Raw genomic sequence first — 21,038 nt, forward strand, 5'->3', positions numbered from 1 at the left:
TCAATTGTTATTATTTCTGTATTTTATTTCACTCAAGCTCAAAAATCCACCAAACCCCACAACGGAGTAAGAGCTTGCATAGAACAGAGAAGACTTGATGTAAAATTGTGCTCTCTAGTGGAGAAATTTCATTCTGTGCAATAAAAACTCAAGCCATGCTGATCCATCCACTTAACCAACAGATTTTCAGTGCAGAGAAAGTATCAACATTTTCCACTATATGAAAAGAGTGCCAGTGCCCAGTTCAAAATGTTTATTATAGCTAAGATAGGCTCATAATGAGTTACATGACAGATTACAAGTACATAAGGTTTCTAAATATAGAACAAAAAATACCTAAGCCCTAAGACCTGTTATGTTTGTTAGATTTTTTAAAGTAATGACACTTTTAATGTAATAGCAAAACATTTCTTTTTATTAATGTTACACTTTATTATGATCCTATATAATGCTATATAGCCTGATGAAAATAGGTTACTTTCACACCAGATAATGCTACTTGGTTTACATGATCAAAACCAGGATTTTTCTCTAAATTAAGTGTTTAATAACAATTTTTCTGTTCATTTCTTTTTAGAGAGAAGAACTGAAATATTCACCAACTCCTTTTTTCCTAGTTCTAGCACTAATTTTAAATCTGCTGAATGGGTCTTCAAGAAACCCTAACTCCTGTTCAATGTGTTTTCTTACAGTGTTAACAAAACACAGCCCATTTTCTACATGACAAGTGCCCTATCACCACTTTTTCTGGGCAGGTATAGATGACTGAATGCATTAATTCTGTGTAATAGCAGATTAATTAGAGTCTATTCTTTCAAACAACTTGGCCACTTTCTGCTTCCTCAACACAATACAGGATTTAGATTCTTTAAACTCTGTATCTTAACTAGGCTGTTAGAATATATCTCAAGTTAGAAGACAGAAATGTAAAAAATTTGTAAAAGCTAAATGTACAGTTAACGATGCTAATTTTAAAATATATTAATATCTGGTGTGCATTCTAATTCAAGAATAAGGATCTAGCAAGACATGGATATTAAATTTCTCTTATGTGGTTACAGAATGCTATGATCAGCTGTTGACTGTTACAGAAAGCAATACTCTCTCTTCCTTTTTGGAACTAAAAGATAAAATAGGGGGGAGGGGAAAAGCTGTTTTTTTGAACTTATTCAGAAACACAGAGCTACCATTCATGTTTTATGTTCCCAAATATACTCAGAAAAGGCAGCCTAACAATTCAGGAAAGCTAGCAGCCTAGATTTAAGAAGTATCACAACTATAAACAGAATCATACAAGTTAAAAGATTTGCTATAATATATTATATTTTTTTTTTTTAATGGAGAAAAGTTTGTAAGTGATCTTCTGCCGAGAGCAAGGGCAGAGTTTGCTGACTTCCAGCATAACTTGTGCTGATATGGCAGCAATTTAAACACTTATAATTAGTTAATCCCATGAGAGCAAGCAGATTTCCTGTTTCTACAATGGCAGTCATACAGAATTTTGAGCTGGGGAACAATTGTCAGTGATTGGGTAAGAGAAAAACCCAGTTCTGCTTCAGCAGTTTTGTCATGTCACTTAATAGAAAGATGAATAAGAACTAAGTAATAAACTGTAGTTTGAGTATGTCTAAATATTTATGGATATTTATTTAAATATTTATGAAGTGCTGGAACTCTGCAAAATGCTGTTCCCATTTAATACTCTCCTGCAACTTTTCACAAGTTTCTTTAAATGTGTGTCCTTCACATGGCCGTATCACTTACACCACATGCAAGAAAAGATTAATTTCATATAAAACAGACAATCTTGAAATTAAGGAGCCAGAAAGACAAGCAAGATACCCCTTGAAGCCTTGTGTGGTTACTGTTACAGAGAGGTAACATAGAAAGGGATCTTAAATGCGTTTAGTTTAAAATTCAATGGCAGTCAAGCACAACTAACACACACTTGTGAGCACGTTGTAGCACCACTGGAAGTTAACTGGCAGGTACAATTAGCTGTGTTGCAGTAACAGCTGCCAGTCACAGCAGTGTGTGTGCATGGATGGGAGACAGCCCAGTCACTGAGGGACACAGCTCTTGCTCTCAGTCTCATCTAAGAGTCAGAATGTTTGCAAAAGTTTCATTTTTAGATACAAAAGTGTTATCTTGGCAAGGCAGAAGTTTCACTGTGTTTTGCAGACTCAGCTAACTATCCTACATTAGAGTTCATTCACTATCAAAAGGCATTAAAAATACCAAAGATTTATGCATTAGGTTGTAAAGCATCAAAAAAACAGATCCAAAGTTATCTGACAGCTACAAGGTCATACTTAGCAACTCAGTTTAGCTCATGTAAGAAGAGAAATCATGCAACACCTTCGAATTAAACATCCTCTGCATTTCCTGAGAGGAGAAAAAGATGCCAAAATCCAGACAATTCATACTGACCTCCAACTGATATGAAAGCTTTGAGAAGCTTTTGGGACAGAGCTAGGAAGACATCCACAGTGACAAATTACAGTTGTTACTACAACACTACCATGAAGGACCATTTTAAGGATAATTTACAATAAGTCCTTCAGATGATATTGTGCAAAGAACACCAAAGCTTTTACTGACCTATTTTTAATTCAGGTGCTCTCCCTACTCCATGACAACAAGGTTTTAGAGAATATGAAAGCACAGTCCAAGGGGTCCTCATAAGACAGAGCAGATTTCAGCCTTCTCTCAGTTTTCTATATTTCAACAGTTGCAGAAGTGCCATTTGTGTAGCCTCCTTTAGACTTCATATGGTCCTGAATTGACACAGCCTAGGAAAAAAAAAGCCTATTAGAAGACATCTTATAAATTCTGGTTGCCAGAGCAATTATTAAAGGCATCAATTTGAAAGGGCAGGTGGGCCATATGTTTGCAGTGCTGAGTCCCAACAGTAGGGCGAAATAATAACTAAAGACAGGACTGTTAAATACTATTTTAAGGCAGTTTTGGGATCCATTTTGCTATACAAAATCCACTTATTCTTACATCCCTCACCCTCCACAGCTTTGATTTCAAGGTGATTTGGTTCTAGCATCAAGTGCATCCATAGAATCTGCATCCAAAAGGTTCTTATAGCATGTAAAGATACTGAGGAAATGAGTATTTCATTCTCAGTGTATCTCCCACAGTATCTCATATTTACAAACCAAAAGACAGTTCTGTTCTGATGCTACTCTATTAATAAAAAAAAAACCCTCAAGATTTTTCTCTGTGTTATAATTACCTAGTATTTTATTAGCTACCTGCTCTGCAGGTTACTGAGGGGAGAGGTGTGCCTCTCCCCCCTCAAGGGGTGCACACTTACTGAGGAATAGTCACTGCTCATCTCCCCAGCCCCGACGTGCGCGGTGTGCACAAAGTTCATGGGCTCTCCTATCATATTCCGGTCCAGTCTCCGGCGCCTCTTCTATGAGAAAATAAAATATCTTAGGGCTCTATTCAGAAAACATCAGCAGCTTTCAGCCAGAAACAAGTAGCCAAGATAAAAATAGATAGCCAAGACTGACCCCAAATGACACCTCATGGCAAGCAGGCTGAAGTGTCAGACTGTTCGCAGTAGGACACTATGAAAGTCACTTTTATTCCTGCTAATTGAATTCTAGCAAAAGCTTTCTTTACTGCTGGAAAGTCAGGGCCTGAGAACAGCAAACAGTCACACTGTCTAAGTTTCTGGCAGAGAACACAGTCCAAACATAGCTTAACAGGACTGGTTTTAGCTTTTGCATTGCTTTGCCCAAACTAATCAAAACAACAGTAATGAAAGTGTTTCCCACGTAACTGGAAGACAAAATTTCAAATCCAATAAAGGATGGCAGTTGTGCATCTACCTACCGGTGGGGGCTGTTCACCATTGCACCAGTTAAAACAAACCAGGAACTCAGTCATTATATTTCTCAGTAGGTAAAAAGGTCTTGTTGAGTGTAGTTCTCTGGGAGTTCGAGCAGTACAAGGACAAGTGCAGTTCCTAGAGTGAGCTTAGAAAGGAAATGCTTGTGCAGGGTCACTGGTAGAGATCACAGAATGCATCTGATAAATATACCTGCAAAGAGATTAATATTTAAATTTATATTAAAATATATCAAAATTTTGTAACAGTTATTGAGCAATAGGCAGTTCCTAAGACTAAAACAAACCTGTTACATTCTTAAACATTCCTGTAAAGAAGAGGAGCATCAATTTAAAATTACTATGTTCACATCAGAAATCAGGGTTAAGAACCCTGCATATTTACAGAGAGTACTTATGAACCATTCATAACTATAAGTAACCATTACTTATGAATTATTTTTATAAGTAATTTAAGTCATGAAACTTTACTGTTCTGTAAGAAATCAGCTTTGAACAGATTGATCTGCTAACATTAACAAACTGAGGCCTTACATATGATATAGTTACTCTACTTAGGGAAAAGCTCAAAGCAAAGAGCCTTCTACAATTCCAAATAGCCCTTAAAAGAGAAAAGAAGAGCCTTGCATACCAGCAAGCAAACCATGCATCAGAGCCTAGAGCTTCCCAGAATGTATAAACATAGAACATAGAACAGCTTCCCAGAACATATAAACATGTATAAAGTATTAACATAGCAGTCATGAACTGGAGACACAACCAGGAAACTCACTGACTCTAAGTACCGTGAGACAGCCCAACTTTTAGTAGTTACTGACTTCTTTTTTTTTTTAATGTATCTTTGTTCAAAGCAAGCCTTGGGTTATAGACTAGCCTTTGCTATCAAATTTTTCATACCCCAGATCATTAAAATAATATCACAACATGTTCATTTAAAGAAACTTTTGTTGTTTTTCTGAAGTTTACAGCTTAACAGAAGTTAAACAGTATAATTGCATCAATTCAGTCTTTCTGAACCCCCACTAAAGCTTTCACAGCAAACCAGCATAAGCTTCAGAGGCATTTCCTCCTTCATAGGCATTTCTTATTAGTCCCACAATTATGTAATTACCACATCTATTTCTTTCACTTTTGTGGTTTTCTAACATTTCATCATGTCTCACTTCAAGCAGATTTTTAAAATTTCTGCGATTTATCTTTCAAAGCATGCAATGTGTGCCCCTTTGTTTTAAGTAGTCTATATGATACATTTCTGCAGAATGTCTTATATTATTCCAGTTTGTCCTAGGTGGTTTTAATACAATTCATTATCTGCCTCAATTATCATTTTTCACCTCATGCCCACCACCTGGAGGGACAGTGGTTCACACAACCATAAAGACAAGCACAAGTCAAAGCTTTTGCCAGCACTTCACATTAACTGTGGATTTTTGGGGTTTGTTGCATGTTAATGAGACCACATCAAAGCTAAGCTTTTCTTAAGTGTGTCAGTGCACAGAGATCACCTATTTGCAAAGCAGAGTGACTGATGGACCCCCGCCCTTCCCAAAGCAGCAGCCGAACGCCTACCGTCCTCCTGCCGTACCCCCGTGTGCGTGTCCATCTCCAGTGTGGGGCTCCGTGCGCACCTCGGCGCTGCCTGCTGCTCCCGGAGAGTCCTGACAGGATGGTGTGTCCTCATTCAAGCGCTGGCACACTCCCAGCTCCCGTCTTGGCAGCTTCAGCACATTTACAGTTCATATTCCTAGGTTATAATTAGTCCTGTTGGCTAAGCAAGAACGCTCCGCTGCGCTCCCATGCCCTGCGGCGGCTCCTCCGCTCCGGGAGGTGCTGCACAAGTCTCCTGTGCACTTCACGCGTCCCTACAGGTGTCAGAAACGCAGAAAGGAGACCAAAAATAGAGCCCTGCTCTGGCATCAGATTTGTGCAGCCGTGCAGTTTTCTCAGCACTCCCCATGCAGCCTGTGGCTCACTTCCACCCTGCGGCAGCTCTGCAGGTGTCCTGCTGGCACACGGCGTGCTGAACGCCTTCCTGTTGTCTTTTACATCAGAACGCTTCTTTTCCTCTGCATGACTCAGAGAATCATCCCCCAGGACAGGAACGTTTGTGCCAGGGCATGGGACACCACCTTGCTCCCAGAGACTCAAGGTTTCCACACTAACCAGAAGAATTTTAAAAACATCTGAATGTTTTCAGGCTCACCCAAGAAAAGAAAAAGCCAACACGAATCCCCAAAGCAAGGAGAAAACAACATTTTGTCACAGTTGGCACGCAGAGCAGAACGGGACAATATCCTGTTGTTCTTTCCCTCTGTTTTTCACCATGGCAGCAGTATCATCCAGGCCAGGAGACAAAGGGCCTGGGAATGGCTAGCACGCGCAGACACGGCCCTGGATGTGCTGGCAGGATGCACAGCCCTGCCGGAGCCCAGGACTTAAAGTGCCCCAGAGCTTTGGGAATGCTGCGATAAACCTCCCTGAGTGTAACAATCAACTTCTTCTACCACTGCTGTGTATTAAAAAGTATTCAAAGTCTTGCTGTATTTTACTTGTAAAATATCAACAGAAAATATTGGCCCGAATCGAACCAAAACCTGACAGGGGAGACACATGGTAATGTTGATAAATAACATCACTAAACATATTTATTCTTCCCAACTGTCCTTCAGACTCAAGGTCAGATCATGCAAAATCCTTGCCTCGAGCTGTTAGTGCAGGACAATGAGGGTACAGTTAGTGAATATTGTCTCAGGCTGCCATCCCCCTGCCCTAAATCAGTGTTAAACTGGAATTACTGCTGGGCCCACTTCATTCCAGCTCTGTCAGTACCGAGTTCATGCAAGGAGCAGTGTATTTCAGCCTAAGTGCCTTTCTAAAACCACCAGGCTTCTAATTTGTTCATTATCCCTCCTTTGCTCACTTGACATCAACATCATGTTAAAAGCCTCAAACTGTTGTATGTTTACATATTTGAATGACAAGGAGTGGCAAAAGACAGCAAAACTTGTATGAGTTTTGAGAATGAAGCTTGGAGAGTGCATCTTGCTTGGTAAAAAGGTGAAGAGTACAAAACAATTATTAAGAATTTGGAAGAACCTTGGGGCCAAAACAGCTAAAAGATGCTGTAGAGTGAACTTAGCTGCCTGTAAATAGCATTCTGATTTTACCAGTGTATGTAAAATACAGATTACAGGGATGCATTCCTCAAACTATATAATAATAATGCCACTATGTATCATTAATTTATATACTGGTCTACCTTCCTGGAGCTTTGCAGAAAGCTGAGAATAAGATTTTACCTATGTAGGATTTTAGAATCCTACCTGTGTAGGATTTTTAACCTAAGAAATTGGGATGTACTCTCTGAGGACACCCTTCTTTCCAAAGCTAAGTAGACATATATTTAAAAAATAATTCTTCAAAACCTAACCGACCAACCAAAAATAAAGAAACACCAAAAAACCTCCTCACACATAAAACCTCCCAAACCACAAAGGCAGTCCCTCTGTTTAAAAATGAAAATGAGCTAAATTACCTTAATCTTGAAAATAAAAATTTATTTTCAACTAAGTGTGTGTTGTCCTTAAAATAAGAAGAAATGCCAAGAGACCAAAGTATGTATTCTATTTGGAAGTTAAAACAACTGCAAGAGAAATCAACTAAGGTTTGCTTGCAGTTTTACCAGAAAAACCAGTAAAAATAAAGAAAAACAAGCAAATGGTTGGCAACACATCGACCGCCAATAGTGTAAACATGTTGAACGGATTAAGTGGCTTGTAAATTATGAAATTCACTGTTACTAAAAAAAAACTATGATTATAAATTTCCCTCCTTTACAGAAGGAAAAAAAGCCTTAACAAGAAAAGGCAGAGTTCCCCAGGCACAGCAGAGGAGCAAACACGACGGCCAAAGAAAAGCCTATGAGAGCAGCAGGAATTGCCGCCATTTAGAGAGGGCTGCAGGACAGAATCCCTCGGTGTGGCTTTCGCCGTCGGTGTTCCCCGAGCCTCCCGAGGCCGCGGCCGGGCCCGAGGACGCGCCGTGACCTTGACCCAGCGATGCTGGCGGGGCTGCCCGGGACAGCGGCAGGGGGCGCCCCCCGCGCTCGCGGCCTTCCCGCCCCGCCGCTCCCTCAGGAGCCTCGCGCGCCCTCACGCGGAGCCACGGCCGCTCTCGGCCCCAGCGCGGCCCCGCTCCTCACCGCAGAACCGGGCCGGTGTCCGGAGCGGGGCCAGGCCCAGCCGCCGGCGGCCCGAGCACCCGGCATTGCCGCAACTCCGCCCTCACGGGAGGGGAGCGCGCGGCCCGGAGCCAGCAGGGGGCGCCGCGCCCCCACCGGTCCCGCCTCCGCCCTTCCCCGGCGCGAGGCCGTCGAGCGCCCCCGAGCGGTCGCGCTTTAACGCGGCCGGACGTGAGTGAGCGCGCCCCAGCCAATCGCCGCGAGCCGTTCGCGTCACGCCGCTTTCTATTGGCTGCGCGGCGGAGGCGGCCGCCCAATGGGCGCGGCGGAGCGCGAAGGCATGGCGCGCGCGCGCGGGCACCGCCCCCCTTTGCGGAGCGCGCGGCGCGGCGCGGACTGGCCCTGCTGCTGCTCTGAGCGACCATGGCGCTGCCCAGCAGTTGACGTTTGGCTTCTCCCCTCTCCACCTTCTCCTCTTTCTCCGGCCCCTTCCTTCCCTCTGCCCGGGTCCCGGCTCAGGCACCTAGACGGCCGGTACCGGAGACACCGGGTCCCCCCCCCGCCCCTCAGAAACAGGCAGTAGGAGTCGGGCCGGGCGGCCGCCGGACGCGCCATGAACATCATCATCGGCATCGGCGGGTGAGAGCCGGGACCGGGCGGGGACGGCGGCTCGGGCCGCGGGACGGGCGCGGGTCTCTCGTCCCGGCCCCTCCCGGTGCCGCAGTGGGGGTGGGGGGTGGACCGGCCGCACGTGGCGCTTCCCGACGGCCGCGCTCTCGCCGCAGGGTCACCAACGGCGGCAAGACCACGCTGACCCGCCGGCTGATGCGGGCCCTGCCCAACTGCAGCGTGGTGCACCAGGATGACTTCTTCAAGGTGAGCGGGGCCGCCGGCCCCTGCAGGCCGCGGCAGGGCGCGGGGTGACCCCCTGCGCTTCCGCCCGCGCTGCTGGCGCGCTGCCCGCCCTGCGCCGCCCTGCCCGCGGCTCTGCGCTCCCGGCGGGGCCGGATAAGGCTGCGCCGAGCGGGACCCCACGGCTTCCGCGCTCGTGTCCGTGGGAAGATAGAGCAGCACGCGGCTTTATCGTACCGCTCCTTTTATCTGCATGCAAAGGAACCTGGTGGAGGGTTAAGATTCCCCTTGAAAGCTTCAGGGTTTGGATCTTGAATTTTGCTTTGAAACGGGTATTGAACTTCTGAGTAGCTGTCCTGACCATGCAGGTTTGTTTTTTTTTTTCTTGTTACTGTTTCAGCCCCAAGATGAGATCGAAGTTGAAGATGGGTTTAAACAGTATGATGGTAAGCCTTTGTTAGTGTTTGCAAAGCATAACTCAAAATCTTAGAGTATATTGATTCTTTATGTGCACTGCTTTGTACTGATTCTATCACTAGATGATATTGAATTGCTGCTTAATGAGAGTTGTCTCTTTTGTCTTAGTGATTAGTGCATTAGATATGGAAGCTATGATGAGTACCATAAATGCTTGGATTAAAAACCCAGTCAAGTTTGAACGTTCTCATGGGATCAATAACACACTGGATGCCCAGATCTTGGAAGATAAGGAGGGAGGAGATGAAACAGTCCACATTCTTATTGTTGAAGGCTTCCTACTTTACACCTACAGGTAATCAATTGTGCCGTCATACATTTTGATTTTTACATTATTTTATGTAATGGGCAAACCTCCAAGGGAATGAAAAGACATTTCTAAACCAAGAGTTAGTAGCTGGCATTGACTACTGCCAAGTTTAGGAGTCACAAGTCTAAAGGTGGCTCTAAGTACAGGAAATAGATAAAGTTTTACTTTTCTGGGTCTTGCTACTAATTAGTTGAGGTGTAATCAAGTAGGTGTCTCTTTCAGGCCACTGATTGATGTGTTCCACCATCGGTACTTTCTTTCCATTCCATATGAAGAGTGTAAAAGGAGAAGAAGGTAAGTTTGCCTGATTTCTAGCCCAATACCATCTAACTCATTCAAGTAATTTTTTCAAAGAGTTTAAAATTTAGACTTTTGTATTAGCCATTCAAGACTTTGTTTTTCTGAAGCTTTTAGATGAGATGGGATAGAGGCAAATATAGCTGCTGAGTTAGAATACTGTAGCTTCCTTCACCAAACTGACCTCTGACTTCCCACCAAGCTGTTGTGTCATGCATGTAACACTCAGTTTCTGCACACACCTTCCACTAAGCTTTCTCTCATGCTGGTTTTCCAGTTACACAGTTCCCAGGTCTCAAACTATCTGAGGTTTTACATTTGGCTGTGTTGTTGCACACACACACTGTTCTTACTGCAAATGAAAACTTGAATTATATTTCAAGAAGAATAAGACAGCTAATTTACCCAAAGTTCTGCTAAAGCTTTTAAGAGTTTATGGATCAATATTTAGATCAGTCTGTCTTGGGAACTCTTTTTGCATTTTAATCACTTTGGCCCTGCACATCAAATTTCAGTTTAGTTGCGTAAGTTGATGCTTGCAGCTCTTGCTAACTACGAACTTCTGATAAGCTCAGAAACCAAACTGGAGTCAATGGGCTCAGGCAAATGTTTAGAGATGCCCAATGAAGGATCTGTCATTTCCCTGAATTGTTATTGGAGTACTTGTGAGTAACAATGCCTTAATTGTTACAATTCCTTACAGTTCAAGGAATTACACTGTACCGGATCCACCTGGATTGTTTGATGGCCATGTTTGGCCTATGTACATCAAGCACAGGAAGATAATGGAAGAACTTGGAGTTGATGTGGGTAAGTCTAATGACAAAAGCACTTTATGAGATTGCTTTTCAAACCTGTGCATTACATCCTGGTTAAATGCATGAGAGGAGGTGAGGCAGGTGGAGGGAGTATATTTCTCTGATACCAGCTAGGTGCATGCTTTTTAAGTGAGGATCTGGCAAGCTTACAGAGACATTATTATAGTTCTCTTATTTTACTTCCTTTAAGTGCATTTGAATGGGACAAAATCCAAGGAGGAGCTGTTTAATGATGTGTATGGACAGATCCAGAATAAGATTGAGGAACTGCTTAACACCCAGGTATATGTCCAGGTTATGTTGCAAATCAAAGGCAAACTTTTTAAAACCTGTTTTGGAAAGTATGAAGCTGCAACTCAAAATATGTTCACATCTATTTTTCTGTTTAGAAATAAGCTGCTGCTGATTCTTGGTGAGTGAAGATAATTCCTGTTTGCTCCACGCTGTCTACCTGACTGCCTCTAAAGTTCCAGCTTCTGTGAAGACTCAACTCCCAAATTCAACTTTGTTCAACCTTTCCCTTGAAAACTGAGTTCTGTATGGCCACAATTAAAAAGCACTTCCCCCTTGTCTGTGATCCTAAATTGTGCTTCAGTCTAGTAGGCATTCTCAGGTGACTCTTCATGATGTTCTTAGTGTCACAGGTTAAAACATTATAGTGGAACTGATGTGAAGTGGTTCAGCTATCCTAGGAGAGTGTGTGTATCTATATACACACACTGCTTTGACTATTTTGCTTTCAAAACTCAGCATGCATTCCTCTAAGAATTACGTAGCAGGTACGCTTAGAGATTAGGATTTATGTTCTTCAAAAATAAGAGAACTGGAGGCTTTCAGGCCATTTTACTAGCACTGAATAACTGTTAAATCCAGTGCATGCATTGATTTTGGATGCAGACAAATCAGTTTTAGGTTCAGGAAGAAAATTTTGCATGCAGAATAGCTTTGAAAGTATTTATTGTTGTAGCAATTCCTGTAGTAATCTGTAAGGTAAGGCAAGGTCAGATTCCTGTGCAAATACAGAAGTAGTTTAAGGCCTCAGTTGACATAAAAGAGCATGAAAAGAGCACTAAAGAGGCTTTCATCTATAGTAGGAGGAAAAGTAAATTATTGACCTAAGCTTGATATAAAAAAAATGTCTGCCAGGTATTCCAAGAGGGAAGATATGTACTGATCCCATGTGAAACCAGTCCACTTCTTTGGAAGGTTTTGACCAATGCTGAGAAGCAGCAGTTACTTCAAGCTCAGATGCATCATCTTCCTGACAGGAGCTGGTCCTCCCCAGTATCCCCTGGAAACAGAAAGTTCTTTCACATACTATCAAAGTAGGGCCTGGGGAAAGGGTTTTTTCTTATAAGATACTGTACTGTGAAGAGATGAGCATTAGAGTGTTGCTCTGATCACAGCTGAGGATGTACTTTGCTTGTATTTCAGCAAGGAACTAAACCAGGACAGGTGTCTATACCTGATTGGGTTTTTTTCAATACTTACTTAAGTAGTGCATTCCAATAGAGCAGAGGCATCATATCAGCTTTCATGTGGTACATGGTTCTTCTCTCCTTACTCTGATCAATGGGAAAGGTCTCCAAAGGCTGACCATTGTAATCAAACTCTGCCAGAATCACCTTGTTGTAGGCTGTCACTAGTGGGCAGGATGTGTATCCATCATACTGCAATGAAATATACCCACTGCTCATTCTGACCAAAGCCTAAAGGCCATGGGTAACATTCACATTTCAAAATAACTTTCTAGGAGGTTTCAGCATTTCCAGTGTAAATATCAGCAAAACTGGAAAGCTGCTAAGCCAGTTCTGGTTTATTACCTGTAATATTAAGCCACTCTTTCAAATTTACTTTTTAATTTGCTTAACATTGCTTAAATTAGACCTAACCTAGAACAAAACAGGGCATAATGTCATTAATGGCTGGTCAGTGTAACCAGTGGAACTGGTGACCAGCAGATCTGGGTGAGAGCTGGTGTTTGCTTCAACAAGGCAACGGGAACTGCAGTGAGAACTTCCGGAGAATTGCAGGATATTCAGGTTAGTGCCCCCAAGGAAGCCATGTGTAAAATAAAAGTAAAGGTTCAAGGACAAATTTGAACATAATTTAGGTTTAACAGCTGTCGTACAGAAGCTTCAGTTTACCTCCTTAGAAGATCATATCCTATGCAGGAGAAACAAGTTTGCAAGAGTTTTTCTGGAGCAGGTATTACCTCAACAGTGTAAGTAAATCACTGGCACTGATGAAAACGCTGACTAATCAGCCTCTAACCTTCTCTCAAGTCAGAAGTCAGGGCTTCAAGGAGGTAATACTTTCAATGGCAGTATGTACTGTGCAATTCCATTACTACTCTGACATGCAGCAAGTAACCATTTAGCACAACTGCAGAGGCAAAGCCTTTCCTGCCTTCTGGTTCACACACTCAGCTGCGTGCAAGACTTCCTGCATAAGGGAGAAAACATTCAAGAGAATTTCTCCCTAAGACAAGAACTGTAAGTACCTTTTTAACTGGCAACTTGTTCTTCATTACCAGAGAAATGGTTTTATCAAGGACTCCAGACTGTGCAGCTAAATAAGAAAGAAATAGAAATGTACTAAGACTATTTCAGCCAACAATTGTCATTACTAAAGCAAACAGTATTAGCCAGGCATTTTGTTGGACAATTCAGTTGCAATTGAAATTAAATGTAAATTTACTGTCCCAGATAAAAAAAAAAAAGGACTAATGCTTTGGCCTCACTGTTTCGAACATGTTAAAGCTTAATGAAACTTGAGCTGATATTTTTAGCCTATGCCCATTCTGCTATGATAAATTATACTTGCTCAGTCTTATCAAATACTGACATTCTGGCACACTGAAGTTGTGTTTCGTTTTGAGTGCTGTAACTGTAGACCCATTTACTGGAGTTAAGTACCCTACCCTTTCATTACATCAATAACAGACTGTATAGCCTGGGGTTTTTTCTGCTCTTATTTGCATTTTATCAGTTGTGAGACCATACACTTAAAGTGTTTTAATTGTGGAACCTGTGGCTACAAGGCCAGAACATGTGACTTTTTGATAGTGACTTATCAGTTAGGTGGCACATGCATGAGGAGCTAAGATAAAGCAGAATGGTTCATTACTGAATGATGATGTAATACAAGAACATGTCATTCATTATGTGACATTCTATGAACACAAAAAGTAGAATTAGCTAATCTGTGAGGCATCTGGAACAACAGAATTGTTGGGTTAGTGGCATCAACATGGTCTGTAGGTAGCTAGTTGGCCCAGGAGCCTCTGGTCTTTTGGAAAGCTCAAAATTGAAGTCATGACCTCAGGAACAGCAAACTAAACAAAAAGCTTACTGACTCCACTCTGGTCACCTACACACACAAACATACACATGCCACTTTACCTACAGCTGCAGCAGTTTTTGATGTTGGAAGGTTGGTGCAGTCTCCAATACCAAAGACATTAGGATATTTTTTATGTTGTAGAGTCTCCTTATCCACATCCACCCAGCCACTTGCATCAGAGACAGGACTGTCAATGAGTACAGCAGGTGGCCCCATTGGGGGTGTGACATGAAGCATTTCATACTGAACAGAAAGAAAAGACAATGGTTAGTTCATCAGAACAAACTACCTATTGGTATAAGGCGATAGAGTGTGGAGAGAGGGTTTCTTGGGTTTGTGTTTGTTTTGGATTTTTAAACACAAGTATATAGAATGAAAATCTGCCCTCAAATTTCAAGTGCATCCTTTAATGAACATGAACCTTATCAAGCAACTCCATTTGGAAGCAATTTGCCTTCCTCCATACACACCTGATACATTCCCATGGCATACAGGACTCCAGGCATTATTTATGAGACATTTTTTCTTCTCTCCACCTTGGTTTCAAAATTTTTAATATTCTGCTAAAGTTATAGATAGTACTCTCAGGGGGAAGAGCAATGCACAATGAGGCAGACTGTATTCTAACAATGTAAAAGTTACTTTGCAGTACACAAGGAAAAGAAACAGAACCAAATGAAGGGTCTGAAAGCTCCTGACCTGAAAAATTTCAGTCTCTCCAGGTATGTCCAACTTTTCAAACACAGCTTCTTGCTTGTCTGCTCGAACTTCAATGAGGTTGCGCTTGTAGTTAACAACAATGTTCTTGTCCTTTATTATTTCAAGCAATGCATCAGCATATTTCTTAACACCAAAAATCACACCAAGTGAGGTGTTGAATATGATGTTTGCTTTGGAACGTTTTCCTGTCTGCAGGAGGAGATCCAATTAGCCTTTTCTATTAAGAAACTGTGACAAGAACAGACAAAAGAACTGTGCTGCACTACTAAAGAGCTGATAGAACTATTCATGCAGTTCAATTATTAATGAATGTTTAATTAATATTTCACAGCATGTTGGAAGGTAGACTCTTTCAGCATGAGGTACTGAAGATACCTCACACAAACAACTCGTGAGAAGAGGTGGCTGCAAAGCACTGAGGAACTGCTGTATGCAGGTTAAATTCTTGAAGCAGTTTAGTGTTAAAAAGCTTTCAAAAATCTTCACTTCTGTGCATAATTCAGGTACTCACCCAGCCAGGTAGCTCATGAAACTTAAACACATATGAAGCTGAAGTTGTCTTTTGCTTCCACTAAGCTTGCTTTAACAGCCTGGCTAAGACTCCTCCTGATGCTGAGACAATGCACCCCAAGGAGCAAGCATAACCATTTTTCAGACTAGTAGACAAATGGCAACAGGTATGAAGTACTTAAAGTAACAAGAGTGATGTAATACTAGCCAGCATTCTTTTGGTGCAACATTTATAGTAATAAATTAGGCTGAGAACAGTTGTATCTGCTGCTCACCAGATGCAGGGCAAGCCATTTTTTCAGTATGAAATTCTGAACTGAATTTCTGAATTCTACAAGTTTCTCTGGTATTAAATATTTGCTAAATATTTATGTACAATCCATTTACCTGCATTCCTTACATATTAAAAATGAAAAACCAACTCAGTCACTTCAATAATCCTGAGTCACAGCACCCTCATGTCTTTTATATTTGTTTTAAAGATAATATGAAACCCTTAGAACAAGCCTTCCTTCCAACTGTGAGGAAAAGCACTGGCAGAGAGGGTAAAAGACTTACTTTTCTCAAGTATGCATCTGCTAAATACATAATCTTCTGAGGAGCCCCTGCACACTTCACTGGAGTATTTGGAAAAGTGAAGATAGCATTTCCTTCTTTAAAATCTTGTAAAGCTCTCCATGTTTTCTCTACTGTCTGGACTGAATAATTGGAACCTATTTTAGGGTGTTTAAAACCTTCAGGCAAGCCTTTGATCTAGGAAAAGAGAAATCAAGGTTTCAAGTACAGATGGCAAAAGTTTTGTCATCATTGACAAGTATTAAATACAGACTGAGAAATAACTACATAAGAAGTTTCTATCAATAGGAAAGTCCATACTTACTTGCTACTTGGTATTTTTAAAAATAGGCCTAGCAATAAAACAGTTATTTCCTTTAGAATTTAGTATATGATTTTGTAGATGTACATTTAGTGAAATTGGTCTGCAACATCTGAGCCTAAGTCTTCAGTGCAGACCCAGTCCCAAGTTTTTGTTGACTGAAATTCAGAGTAAGAATATATAAAGTCACTGCCCCATCATCACAAGTAAAAATAATGTTAAAAAAAAGCCTTATGAAAATGTATAAGGTGAATAAAACTTTTCTGTAGTCAGTTGCAGATACCGGTATTTGCCTAGGATTTTGTTTTAACCAATCTCCATCCAGTAATTATTTCCCTAATACTCCTACTGTGACCTGAGCATGTGATTGTGAGAAAGGAAGTGGTATCCATTTCAACATAATGGATTGCAGAAATTCGGTGAGAATATGAAGTCATGTTACATGCACTGCCATGTGTTTGGGATGTTCCAGTCTGCACCAGAATACACTGCTGGTGAAGAGAAACCATCTCCCTTTTTCAAGTGTCCACTTTTGTTTTAAAGTTACTATGAGTTTGCATTACAGAGTGTGATTAACTGTGTTAATGGCTTCTACTAGCGAACACTGAATTTATTTTTATCAGCTTGTACTGAAGCAATGGATATAAAGACTGAGAGGAGGGTCACTGAACATGCTGCAACTCCTCATTCCACTGACCTAATCACCAGAGCTTATTTGTGACTGTAGCTAACTGACACCAGCTCTTGCTTGACATATATCTTGAAAGCTTTTCAAACAGATACTTAAATATATTGTCAGGTACTACATCATATTCAGGTCAGGGTAAAACCACAAGAGTCAAATTGCTCAGACATCTTGCCTTTGTGTTTTCCTCCTCCTACATATCACTGTGGTCATTCTTGCACCAACATTTTTCTCAGAGTGTCACTGTGTGCAGTGTACAGGAAACATTTCAAAGGGAAGGGCCCCAGGGCCTATTTAAACACAAGCCTGTTAACTCAGCTGGCTCCTTCTGAAGTGCATCCTTTAAGAAAGGTGAGGGTAGCTCAAATTAATTTTGCAGGTCAGATTGTACTGACTGCTCTGTTTTCCTCATTCTGTGTACATCAGAGATGCCTCAGATTCCAGTCAGTACACCTTATTATCTCATTATTACAGCTGCCTTAAAGCTCTGGATTTAGCTTACTGCCCCATCTGCTGATATTGCTACAGAGATGCAACAAAGTTATCATGAAAGGCTTTCCCAAGAGTAATTTGGATTATTACACAGGGATCTGTGGAAGGAGTAAAGACATTAGTCTGCCTTCTAGCTCTAACTCATAGCATTCAATACCTTGCAGTATAAACAGTTCTGAAAAGCCATTTACTTTTATGAATGTACATGATGCTATTAAAATTAGTAAATATATGATTCTGTAAAACAAATACCTTTTCATAATGCAGACTAATTCCAAGAGCAATTATCAGATACTTGTAAGATACCTGTTGTGTAAGGAATAAAAAGAATTTTAGACAAAGAAAGCAAAGCATTACATCAAAGTAAATTTCAGTTACCTGACAGCAACAGAGTCACAAGGAAAGAGGTACAGGGAGCATCAGTAGCATAAATTAGGCTCTAAAAATTCTAGTTAAAATGCTAACTGCATTATGAGTTACCCACACAGCCTCTGTTATACACAGACCCAGGTATCTGGAGCAAAAATATTCTCTCTCTTCAATTCACCATAAACAGGGCAAAGGCTTATGATAATAGTATTTTAAGTTGATGTTATTCTAACCTAGTTATCTACCACAGTTTTTATTAGAAAAAGATATTAGGATCAAGTATATAAGACTAATTGGAATTTCCCAGCCTCCTAGATGCTGGAGGCCTTGCTCAATAGGCAGTTCTAAGGGAATCTGCAGGGAAGGGACAGAACTCATGACATAAAATAAAAAACTTTTTTTTTTTCATTATTACCTTGATGTCATTCTCCAGGCAGACATAGTTCTTATCTGGATTCAATGCTGTAACTTGAGATTTGATCCACTCAACACCTGAAGGAATCAGACTTTCTGTGGGACGTGCAGAAGCTGCCAGCTGCTTTGCACCACCACCAACCAGGGTCCACAGGGGCTGATAGTAATGAGTCTGAAACAAAAGTTCAAACGGACATTTCAAAACTGTTTAAAGGGACTTAAAGGCACATCACTCCAAATGGGAGCAATGTGCTCTGAGCATTGTACTATTCTTAACAAAAGAAGCTGTATAAACAACCAAGATTTTTCCATTCCAAAGCTGCAGGGATGCACCAATCTCACAAAAAAGAAAGTGTAATATGTAATCTTTTGAAAGATGGTTAGTTGGCTTACTTTCCAGAGTTAAAAACTTGTAGGGCTGGAGAGGGATGAGAATCAGACCCATCTGGTCACATGTAAAATGCTTATTCTTTACAGTGCTTCAGAGCAGAGGGACACTCACCTTACTTGGCTCAACAACAGCCACATTTTCTGCCCCCACTCTCCTCTTCATGCGAGCACTCATGGAGATGCCACCAGCGCCTCCGCCCAACACAAGAACTTCATAATAATCCCTGACAGCACACCTGGCTGCTGTGTGTAAGGAGCTCATCTGCTGCATTCCTGGTTTCAGCAGCCACAAACCAGAACGGAGACAGGAGCAGGAAAACACTGCTCCAACTGCTGACATCTTTCATTAAGTGAGAAGCTAGGAGATAAGGAAAGGCACCAGTAACAATTACAGGAGACAGAATTTGTATCTATTTAAATGCCTGGGTTAGTTTTCAAGGCAAAAATTATAATAATAAATTCTTCAAGTCATCAGGCAAGAATTACAGCTTTTTCATTTATTTACTCATTTATGTTACTTACAGACTGGAATTTCAAAATTACACCTGAAACCTAAAATATTTTCAAGAAAATCTGCCAATGTCAGCTTCAAAAATTCTCCACTACACTAGATGTAGTTCAGCAACTCATTCTGCACCTTCATGTGCTATCTTGACATCCCTCATGTCTGTGTATCATGAATTCTTTATAATATATGCCCCGTTATTAAATCCTTATAGTTACAATTTAGGACACAGAGGGAAAAAATCTCAGAGACATCCACTGTAAAACAAATTTTACTAATTTTGTTTTGCAGATGCAAAACATGATGCAAATATTTTCTTCTCATCCCCTCCCCATTCAGAACAAAACACCCAAATCCACGGGAAGTTAGTTTAATTTAAGAAGGCTGTTTATCATCTGCGCAGGCAGCTATTTAAAATGTGCACGTTTATAGATCTCTTTTCCCTTTCACTCTAAGGCTATTTGCATGTTTTTAGAATAAGCCTGTTTAATAATGAAGAAAAGGCACTTTAAAGAAATCATAGTTAAGGCTGAGCAGGAGAGCTCAGTACCTCAGTATCTCAACTAGAGCCTAAACAAACACGTCACCCAAGCACGGCAGTTCCTGCAGAGCTCTTGCTCAGTACAACTGCAATTTCTTCCTCTCCAGGGCACCTACCGTATGCTAAGCTTCTCAAGACTGCCCACTTTATCGGACCAGTTTATTGAAGGAAGTTGGAACAAATAAAGTTAGACAAGTCCTACTGACAAGAAGTACAGATCATTGCAACTATTCTTTAGCAGATAGCCCAGATCAGCAGTGGAAGCCCTCCACCCATGCACGTGTGCGAGCTCGGGGGCAGCTCCCGGCCGGCTCCAGACCTGCGAGCCCTCAGCCGCGGTCACAGCGGCCGCTGCTGCTCCGCGGCCCCGAGGCGGGGGCACCCGGCCCGGCGGGGGAGCAGGGCGCTGACCCCGGGGCCGGGGCACGACCCGCTCCGCGCTGGGCGAGGCCGCTGCGGCCCGCAGGCTCCCCGCAGGCTGCCCACCGGCACGGCCCCCGCAGACTGCCCACCGGCACGGCCCCCGCCGCCTCCCGGCTCGGCCCAAGCCGCCACCCGCGGTCCGTCACGGCAGCCCGGACGCCCCGGGCCCGCTCCCCGCTCCGCACTCACCGCTCCTTGCGCCGAGCGCGCTCCTCGTGTGCGATCGGCGCCGGTGCCGGGAGCGGCGGGGCGGAGCTCGGGGCTCCGGGTGCTGCCCAGCCGCGGGCAAAGGCCGCCGTCCGGCCGGGAAGGGCAGGGCCGGGCCGGGCCGGGTGGCGCAGCCGGTGGTGGTCGCGGAACCCCCGCGAGCGGCTGAGCCGGGCGTTCCGCTCGGGCCAGGTACCGGTGGCACCCGCAGCTCCAAACCCGTGCTTCCCAAAGTTTGAAACTCCAGTCCTTACCTGGCCCCCTGCCAATCCCCGGTAACCCAGCCGTGCATTCGGCATTGGCCTCCGTCCCAGGCAGCAGCGCAGTCCCACCCGGACACACACGGCACGGCACGGGACGGGTCACTCACATCGCCGTTACCGACAGCAGAATCACCGCTAATACAGTACCGGCCATGGGGGGAGCACGGATACTGCAATAGCTGAACTTTCATGGAGGGAGCAACGATACTTCAATATCTCTTTCTCTTACCTGAGAGCGCCAGCCCTAAACTATAATCTAGGAGCCCTTTTCCATAGACATAGAGAACCAGCAAAATTATTAAGCTTAGTAAAATAACACCAAAACACTAGATCAGATCAATAATTAATAATAAATGAGCTCTGATGGAGTGCATCCCCCAGTGATAGGCTCTCTTTTCAAAGCTGCTAACACCCAGAGTTCCTGGGTTTCACTGGACAGAAAATGTACTGAAAGAAGACACAAATCAGTACTTTTTAAAGGGTGTCATAAAGATCA

General features: G+C 42.6%; 3 protein-coding genes across 7 annotated transcripts; 1 reads left to right on the forward strand and 2 right to left on the reverse strand.

Annotated features, from left to right (window-relative positions):
* Positions 1-238: 238 nt before the first annotated feature.
* LOC132079477 (CDC42 small effector protein 2-B-like) lies at positions 239-6,228 on the reverse strand. 2 transcript variants are annotated; one of them, XM_059482128.1, is made up of 4 exons: positions 5,453-6,228; positions 3,853-4,060; positions 3,326-3,427; positions 239-2,792 (listed from the first exon to the last, which is right to left on the reverse strand). In XM_059482128.1, exons 2-4 carry the CDS (start codon positions 3,904-3,906, stop codon positions 2,718-2,720), a joined length of 231 nt encoding a protein of 76 aa, XP_059338111.1. In that variant the 5' UTR covers positions 3,907-4,060; positions 5,453-6,228; the 3' UTR covers positions 239-2,717. The 2 variants fall into 2 exon arrangements, with proteins under 2 accessions (XP_059338111.1, XP_059338109.1); XM_059482126.1 differs by having other exon boundaries at positions 5,437-6,225.
* Positions 6,229-8,425: 2,197 nt separating this feature from the next.
* LOC132079408 (nicotinamide riboside kinase 2-like) lies at positions 8,426-11,371 on the forward strand. Its single transcript, XM_059482009.1, has 8 exons — positions 8,426-8,686; positions 8,833-8,923; positions 9,300-9,345; positions 9,485-9,671; positions 9,909-9,980; positions 10,687-10,793; positions 10,992-11,083; positions 11,191-11,371. The coding sequence occupies exons 1-8, from the start codon at positions 8,661-8,663 to the stop codon at positions 11,194-11,196; spliced, it is 627 nt and encodes a 208-aa protein (XP_059337992.1). The 5' UTR covers positions 8,426-8,660; the 3' UTR covers positions 11,197-11,371.
* A 370-nt stretch (positions 11,372-11,741) lies between these two features.
* Positions 11,742-20,552, reverse strand: SQOR (sulfide quinone oxidoreductase). Of its 4 annotated transcripts, none has more exons than XM_059482006.1 (10): positions 20,534-20,552; positions 18,716-18,961; positions 18,215-18,385; positions 17,683-17,736; positions 15,935-16,129; positions 14,846-15,055; positions 14,206-14,389; positions 13,305-13,372; positions 12,293-12,471; positions 11,742-12,092 (listed from the first exon to the last, which is right to left on the reverse strand). In XM_059482006.1, exons 2-10 carry the CDS (start codon positions 18,941-18,943, stop codon positions 12,035-12,037), a joined length of 1,347 nt encoding a protein of 448 aa, XP_059337989.1. In that variant the 5' UTR covers positions 18,944-18,961; positions 20,534-20,552; the 3' UTR covers positions 11,742-12,034. The 4 variants fall into 4 exon arrangements, with proteins under 4 accessions (XP_059337989.1, XP_059337988.1, XP_059337990.1 ...); XM_059482005.1 differs by lacking the exon at positions 20,534-20,552 and adding an exon at positions 20,262-20,314; XM_059482007.1 differs by lacking the exon at positions 20,534-20,552 and adding an exon at positions 19,766-19,786.
* Between the last annotated feature and the right edge of the window lie 486 nt (positions 20,553-21,038).

The sequence above is a fragment of the Ammospiza nelsoni genome, chromosome 14 (assembly GCF_027579445.1).
Source record: "Ammospiza nelsoni isolate bAmmNel1 chromosome 14, bAmmNel1.pri, whole genome shotgun sequence".
Classification (NCBI taxonomy): Eukaryota; Metazoa; Chordata; class Aves; order Passeriformes; family Passerellidae; genus Ammospiza; species Ammospiza nelsoni.

What these genes read in the sequence shown, in the direction of transcription:
- LOC132079408 (XM_059482009.1), top strand. Translation starts at nt 8,661, where the DNA reads ATGAACATCATCATCGGCATCGGCGG. An exon ending in TTCCTACTTTACACCTACAG is followed by an intron (nt 9,672 to 9,908) that starts GTAATCAATTGT and finishes TGTCTCTTTCAG; the next exon opens with GCCACTGATTGATGTGTTCC. An exon ending in AGAACTTGGAGTTGATGTGG is followed by an intron (nt 10,794 to 10,991) that starts GTAAGTCTAATG and finishes ACTTCCTTTAAG; the next exon opens with TGCATTTGAATGGGACAAAA.
- SQOR (XM_059482006.1), bottom strand. Translation starts at nt 18,943, where the DNA reads ATGTCAGCAGTTGGAGCAGTGTTTTCCTGCTCCTGTCTCCGTTCTGGT. An exon ending in AAAAACTGCTGCAGCTGTAG is followed by an intron (nt 13,373 to 14,205) that starts GTAAAGTGGCAT and finishes TTTCTTATTTAG; the next exon opens with CTGCACAGTCTGGAGTCCTT. An exon ending in ACAAGTTGCCAGTTAAAAAG is followed by an intron (nt 12,472 to 13,304) that starts GTACTTACAGTT and finishes ATTTCATTGCAG; the next exon opens with TATGATGGATACACATCCTG.
- LOC132079477 (XM_059482128.1), bottom strand. Translation starts at nt 3,906, where the DNA reads ATGACTGAGTTCCTGGTTTGTTTTAACTGGTGCAATGGTGAACAGCCC. An exon ending in ATGGTGAACAGCCCCCACCG is followed by an intron (nt 3,428 to 3,852) that starts GTAGGTAGATGC and finishes ATTTTCTCATAG; the next exon opens with AAGAGGCGCCGGAGACTGGA. An exon ending in TGAGCAGTGACTATTCCTCA is followed by an intron (nt 2,793 to 3,325) that starts GTAAGTGTGCAC and finishes TTTTTTTCCTAG; the next exon opens with GCTGTGTCAATTCAGGACCA.